This window comes from Helobdella robusta (genome assembly GCF_000326865.2).
Source record: "Helobdella robusta unplaced genomic scaffold HELROscaffold_16, whole genome shotgun sequence".
Classification (NCBI taxonomy): Eukaryota; Metazoa; Annelida; class Clitellata; order Rhynchobdellida; family Glossiphoniidae; genus Helobdella; species Helobdella robusta.
The window spans coordinates 2685796-2693295 of NW_008703893.1; the positions used below are offsets into that span (position 1 = coordinate 2685796).

The 7500-nt window shown below is 33.8% G+C and overlaps 2 protein-coding genes across 2 annotated transcripts in view; one reads left to right on the plus strand and one right to left on the minus strand.

Annotated features, from left to right (window-relative positions):
* Positions 1–3925, plus strand: part of HELRODRAFT_190881 (hypothetical protein) — a gene marked incomplete at its 5' end in the record, with an annotated part of 10719 nt that extends 6794 nt beyond the window's left edge. The window contains 10 exons of the mRNA XM_009015629.1: positions 77–194; positions 692–784; positions 1049–1140; positions 1330–1364; positions 1625–1902; positions 2097–2130; positions 2236–2357; positions 2445–2531; positions 2835–2883; positions 2948–3925. Of these exons, the coding sequence (XP_009013877.1) occupies positions 77–194; positions 692–784; positions 1049–1140; positions 1330–1364; positions 1625–1902; positions 2097–2130; positions 2236–2357; positions 2445–2531; positions 2835–2883; positions 2948–3117 (1078 nt within the window). The 3' untranslated portion in view covers positions 3118–3925. The remainder of the gene's footprint in view (positions 1–76; positions 195–691; positions 785–1048; positions 1141–1329; positions 1365–1624; positions 1903–2096; positions 2131–2235; positions 2358–2444; positions 2532–2834; positions 2884–2947) is intronic.
* Positions 3883–6343, minus strand: HELRODRAFT_190882 (hypothetical protein). Its single transcript, XM_009015630.1, has 6 exons — positions 6295–6343; positions 6049–6158; positions 5160–6015; positions 4872–5053; positions 4496–4547; positions 3883–4353 (listed from the first exon to the last, which is right to left on the minus strand). Exons 1-4 carry the CDS (start codon positions 6326–6328, stop codon positions 4887–4889), a joined length of 1167 nt encoding a protein of 388 aa, XP_009013878.1. The 5' UTR covers positions 6329–6343; the 3' UTR covers positions 3883–4353; positions 4496–4547; positions 4872–4886.
* Positions 6344–7500: the final 1157 nt, after the last annotated feature.

Consider the following 7500-nt stretch of genomic DNA (forward strand, 5'->3'; position numbering starts at 1 on the left):
TATTTTATTTTATTAGATTTTAATCAGACTTTTATCTCATTTTAATACATTTTATGTTTTTCTGGAAATAAAAGAGAGTTCATATTATTTATTATTATTTTTTTCTTCTAGGCTTAGTGGCCTACCAAGCCTTGTACGAATTCACGGCACGCTCCACTGACGAACTATCGCTGAGACCTGGCGATATAGTGTGGGTAAGTTCAGTTGACAATGCCGACAGCAATTATTATTATTATTATAATTGTTATTATTATTGTTATTATTATTATTGTTATTATTATTATTGTTGTTGTTGTTGTTGTTATAATAACTAAAATTATAATAAATATATAATATATATATATATATATATATATATATATATATTAATAATAATATTTTAATGTTAATAATAATACTTTAATGACGACGATGACGACGATGATGAGTGTTTATTGTTTATGTATTGTAATAGGATGACAAAGATGACTGGACAATGAATGGTATGTTGATGATGATAACAACGTTAATGAAGAAGAAGAAGAAGATGATGATGGTGATGATGATGATGATGACATCATTGATGATAACCCTTATTATAATTATGATGATTATGATGACGACGATAATGATGATAATGATAACGATGATAATAATGATGATGATGATGATAATGGTGATGATAATGATGATGATAATGACGACGAACCAGGTAAACCCAAATACAGTTGGCGTAGAGGAAGGCTGGGTAAAAGGAGATCTAAATGGCGAAAGTGGGGTTTTCCCGGAATCTTACGTGCAAAAAGTTAGACACGTAATTTATTTTTTTTTTGGAGGAACATTTATTATTATTATTATAAAAAAAAATATTATAGCATTAGTAATATAAAAGAAAGAGTTCTTTCATTTTCATTCTTTTTCTTTCTCTCCTTGTTTCTCTCTCTATTTCTTGGTTTCTCTTCCTCTCTCTCTCTCTCTCTCTCTCTCTTTCTCTCTCCCTCTCCCTCTCCCTCTTTCTTTCTATATATATATATATATATATATATATATATATATATTTATTTATAAGGTTGAAGATACGACAGCAACAGCTGTGGCTGTCGCTGCTACTACTTCAGCTGCTGATAATATGCAGCAGCAGCAGCAACAAGCTAGTGATAAGTAAGTTTAATTTATTTTAATTATCATAATAATATCTATTATTTCTGTTTATTATAGTCTAGTTGAAATGTATACGATGAATAGCTGACAATTATTATTAATAAATTATTATTAGTAGTATTTTAGTGAATATTATATTTGATTGATTGATTAATTATAATTAATTGTTAATTAATTTTCAACAAACAGCTGGGCGGCTTCAGAGATCACATCCAACGTCACCAGTAAATATCCGTTCAGCTTCAATTTATCCAATTAGTCACTTGTAAAACCATCCAATCAATCGAAAAACCAAACATGCAACCAACCAACCATCCAACCAACCATCCAACCAACTAACCAACCAACCAACCAACCATTCAATCATTCAACCAACCAACCAACAAACCAACCAACCATTCAATCATTCAACCAGCCAACCAACCAACCAACCATTTAATCATTCAACCAACCAGCCAACCAACCAACCAACCATTCAACTTAGACACCCAGGAGAACCTCTACATATCTCTATACGACTACGTGTCAAACGAACCCGGAGATTTGAACTTCAAACAGGGCGAGATGGTAGAGGTCACCGAGTATCAAGGGGATTGGTGGCAAGGAAACATTAACCAATTACGTTTCGGGGTTTTTCCAGCTAATTTTGTGGGCAAACCAACTCAACAGCAGCTGCAGCAGTACATGCAGCAGCAACAACAGAAGCAACAACAGCTGAAACAACAGCATCCCACTGCACCGACCGCCCCCAAGCAAACGAATGTATGTATGATTGTTTGTTTTTTTTATTGATTATTTTATTGCTTTTTCAAATTATTAAAACAATTGTAATTTTTATACAGTTAATAAAGTTTGTTTATCGGTTAGCATTTAATAACTTTTTTCACATCAAAATTGAATATTTCAAATAGCGTTCCATATTTAATTTGTATAAAATGTAATTCAAATTTCACCAGGATGCTCCTAAGTTGACCGTCCTGAAAAAACCAGGTACACACCACACACACACACACACACACACACACACACACACACACACACACACACACACACACATCACACCACGCACACACACACACACGCACGCACACACAGAAATAGCTACAGCAATCGCAGCTTACGAAGCCACAGGACCAGAGCAGCTGACTTTGCAGCCTGGCCATCTGCTGCAAGTGCGAAAGAAAACTGAAACAGGCTGGTGGGAAGGCGAGTTACAAGTAAGTAGGGAGAGTTATGTAAATGAGGTGGAACTGTTTTTGCATAAATTATGTTAATTAATTTTACCTGAACCAATCAAATTTCAGGTGAGAGGTCAACAGCGTAAGATTGGATGGTTTCCATCGAGTTACGTCAAATTATTAGGAGGAGCTAGACATTCCGCTGATTGTTTGGTTGGTTGATTAGTGTTGATACTTGATTGGTCGGTTGATTTGTGTTGTTATTTGATTGGTTGACTGATTAGTGTTGATACTTGATTGGTCGGTTGATTTGTGATGATTGGTTGGTTGATTGGCCTGGGCTGTCATTGGATTGTTTCGTTGATTCACGCTGATTTGTTGATTAGTAGGTATTGTTAGTAGTTTGATCATTTGGTGACTGTTCAGTTAATTAAATGAGCAATGGTAGTAGAGATTGTTGTAGAGTTTGTTAGTTGTATAATGTAAGCACACGTTTGTCTTTTTTTGAACCAACAGAACACGGAACGGCCAAAAGCATCGAAAGTACCCGCTGCACCAGCACCTGGTTCGTTCATTCTGCCACATTAAACAACGAACTCTCACAAATTTATATAAAACATTTTTTTCAGAAAAAATGTTGGTGCTCTACGATTTTCAGTCAGACCGAGATGACGAATTATCATTCAAAAGTGGTGACGTCATAACTGTCATTTCGAAACCCCACGCCGAGTGGTGGAACGGAGAGCTGAACGGGGCGCAGGGAATATTTCCGGCAAACTTTGTAGGGCCCTGTTCATGATTGGTCGGCGTAATTAGAAGGGGCGATTGTTGATATATTATGTTGATGAGATAGTTAATATATTATGTTAATGAGATAGTTTATATATTATGTTAATGAGATAATTAATATATTATGTTAATCTCGAAGATTTCATTGAATTAGTTAGGATTTATAATGATTTATTTGTAATTTATTTGTGGTTATGTGTATAATTGTTAGTTAATTTAAAAATTATTCCTTAATAGTAGTAGTAGTAATAATAGTAGTAGTAGTAGGTAGTAGTAGTAGTAGTGGTAATAGTGGTAGTGGTAGTAGTAGTAGCAGTAATAGTAGTAGTAGAGTTATCGAGGACAATAATGATTAGTGTTAAATTGTATAATCGTTTTAAGCATGGATCAATTAAGGCTTGATATTCCACTTTAATGGCGCTTCTTGCAGTGAGTTCTATTATTTTTCATTTAATCATATTATTACTATTACTACCGCTACTTTTACTACTACTACTACTACGGCTGCTGCTGCTGCTACTTCTATCATTATCATCATCTAAATCCTCAAATGTTATTGTCGCATTTTGCATTTATAGTCATTTTTCTCGTCATTGTATTAGTTAGCACGTGTTACGTGTTCATATTTTGAATGTTGTATCAACAAACACACACACGCACACACACACACACACACACACACACACACACACACACACACGTACAGACACACACACACGCATATACAAACATAAATACAGGCTTACACATACATACATGCATATACAACCCATATACGTATACAGTTTCTTTGAAAAAAATAGATTTGTCAAGAAGCATTGAATGTGTAGTTTTTCTCTGTTACAAAATCATGTCAACCATTAAAGAATGGAATGGGTATGGAACTAAAAAAACACGTTAAAAATGGAATAAGAATGAAATTAAAAAGAGAGAGAAAGAGAGAGAAAGAGAGAGAGAGAACCATCAGCTCTACATTGAATGAAAAGCTTCGTCGAGTTATAAAGCCATTAAATAGTCATCCATTATAACTGTCCAACATATAAAAGTTTGTGTTCGTCTCTCTTTGTGTGTGTGCGTGTGTGTGTGTGTGTACATATATTCATTCATAATTATTAAATTAATTAATAAATAAATAATAATAGACCAAATGAGAAACAAAGTGAGTCATCTATCTCATGATGTGGCCGGTTGTAACTGGTTTTTCATGCAACTTTTTGCATTACCAAAGTATACTCTCCCGAATAACCTAGAGAGGAATTTTGAAAAATTATTTTTTATTATTTAAATTTACTTTCCGTTGGCATTAACATTACTCTATTTAGTTTTATTATTTATTTAATTAGTTTAGTAAAATTTATTTATTCAGTAAAAAAATGAGTTGCACTAACCTATTGTCTTATAGGTGAGGTACTTGCTTAAGTCTGGTATTTCTCTTACGAACTTTTTTAAAATTAAATGAAAATTATTTTATAATTAAAAATAACGTTTAATTTATTTTAAAATATTTATATTTCTGATTAATTTTAAAAGCTCAACTAGATGGATCGCTATTTTATTGTGTATATAAGTCAAGACAGTGATTGTATTCTGAAATTAAAAAGTTTATGGTTACTAAAAATCTATGGACTATTTATTAAAAATAAAATCATATTTCAATATAATATTTATCACTAAAAAAATAAAGAGGAATAGAGAGAGAGAGAGAGAGGAGAGAGAGAAAGAGGGATGTAGAAAAACCAAATAAAGTTATTTTACGCAACTTACAAACTACATATTTATTTATAAACTTTCCAAACGATCGCCTACATCGTCTGTGAGGGCAATTTCAATACCCTTCTGGCAGAAATAGACGTTAGACACACTGCGCAGTTGAACCCGGTGCAGCTGGGCTAGTTTCATTTTCAGGTGTCTGGTCGTCAGTTCTGTCAGCATCAGCGGCTCGAAAGCTGTCGAGTGGTGGCAATAACAAAACTATGAATGACATTGTTTAAAAATTTTGAAAGATTAAATTTTTTTTTCTCAAATTTCACAAACAATAAAAAAAACCAAAACCGTCATCAGTTGTCGATGCCTCTGTAATCTCCATATCATTGAGACCTCTAGAAACATTTCTCTCGCTACCAGCTCTCGCGTTCCTATAGGCGATCAAACTCGAACTAGTTGTCAGTTTGATGCCCTTGTCACTGACGCCAAGACTCTGCGAAGAGTTCTCCCTCATAACTTGCTTCAGTTGCTTCAGTGCTGCATTCACGTTACTAGAATGCCTACGCTGTTTCTCCTCGTTAATATATTGTAAATGTCTGCTATTATTATTATTGTTGTTGTTATTGTTATTATTGTTGTTGTTTTGTGGGTCCGAAAAAGTTTGTAGGCCGACGGAGCTGAGAGAGGCCGAGCGTAGCATAGGCGAACAGTCGTAATGGTAGCGATGGGTTATTTTTGGCGATTTGAACCGGCAGATATCGTTGGCGGTACTCGAATTGTTATTGCTATTGTTGACGCTACCACAATTATTGTTAATGTTACTGTTGTTAACGCTAATGTTATTGCTGTTGTTATTAATGCTAACGTTGTTGTTGTTATTGTTGTTGTTGTTATTATTATTATTGCTGTCGTTCATGTTCTTACTGTCTGTAACATTAGAAGCAGCTGCAACGGCCGTATTTGTATTGTCTCCAAAGTTGCTAACAGTATTATGGATGTTGTTGTTATTATTATTATTATTATTATTATTCAAGATGTTATAGTCCATAGAGCAACCGTCGGAAAGATCTGAAAGGTTATGCTCAACTGATCTTTTTTCATCCGGTAACAATTTTGTAATACTACTACTACTACTACTACTATTAGTGGTAGTAGTAGTAGTTGTTGTTGTTGTTGTAGTAGTGGTGGTTCTGGTAGTAGTAGTTGTAGCAGTTGAATTATTATTATTAATAATATTATTATTGTTATTATTATTATTTTCAGTGTTTCCGGTTTGAAGAGCCGGAGATGATGATGCGAGCGATAATGATGACGACGACGAAAAAAATGGCCTATTCTCGTATGGGTCTGGTTATTTGAAAATATTTATTATAAAATATTATTATTCATCTATAATTTTGTTTCGTTCTTAGTGGATTGGTTTTTTTTTATGTCGTTATAATTTATTTTTATTAATACATAAGTCAACTATCTCACTACTCACTCTTCTTTCGTTTGACGAAAATGGTTAATTTCATCTTCTTTCCGGGCCTGTCATGGAAAGTATTATGGTGTATTTCATGATGACGATGATGACGACGACGATGATGATGATTAAGATGTTGATAGTGGTGATGATGGTAAATAAAAAGTTAACAATGGTGATGATGATGATTAAGATGTTGATAGTGGCGATGATGGTGATTAAGACGTTGATAATGATAATAAGGATGAGAAGTGATGATGAGAATGATGATAAGAATGATGATGGTGAGAATGATGATGCTGACGACGATGATGATGATGATGATGACGTTGATGATGATGACGTTGACGATGATGATGATGACGTTGACGATGATGATGATGATGAGGATGATGATGATGACGATGTGGACGCTTGTGATGAGAATTATCGTGCCGTATGAATTATGTTAATTTTAGATATTTTCATCTCGAGCTTCTCTAAGGTATACGTATGTATTTGTTAATTTTTCTGCAAACACTCGCAAATATTCACACGGACACAAGTATAAACGCGCACATGCACACACGCACAAACGTACATTTACCACCCACATTCACACACACACACACACATTCACATACATTGTATGCATACGTATTCGCAATCACATTAAGCATTTGACGAACGGACAAATAAATAAATTATCAATGAATAAGAATGTAAAGGAAATTGCAACAACAACAACAATAATAATAATAACAACAACAACATTAACATAAATAACATCATAACGTAACAACAAAAGCAACCAATTCAGTCTGCTTAAAGCCAGTTTAAGCTAGTTGCACCTACCAAATCAACAAAACAATGGCAAACTACAAACATATCGACGGGACCATGCACACATACACACGCACACACACATACACACGCACACACACATACACACGCACACATACATACATACACAAACATGCATACATGCATGATATAAAAATATATCTTGTTTATTCGTTTTTCCATGTTTGATACTTTTTACTTGTATATGTGTTTGTTTTTCGTAGATTTAAATCTAAAACTGTGTGTTTGCATGTATGTATGTGTGTGTATATGTGTGTATATGTGTGTATGTATGTGTATGCATGGTTATGTGCATGTATGTATGGGTGTTTGTATAAATGTGTGTACATGTATGTATTTGTGTGTCATATTATTCTTTTGGCAAACTGCTATTTAACAATA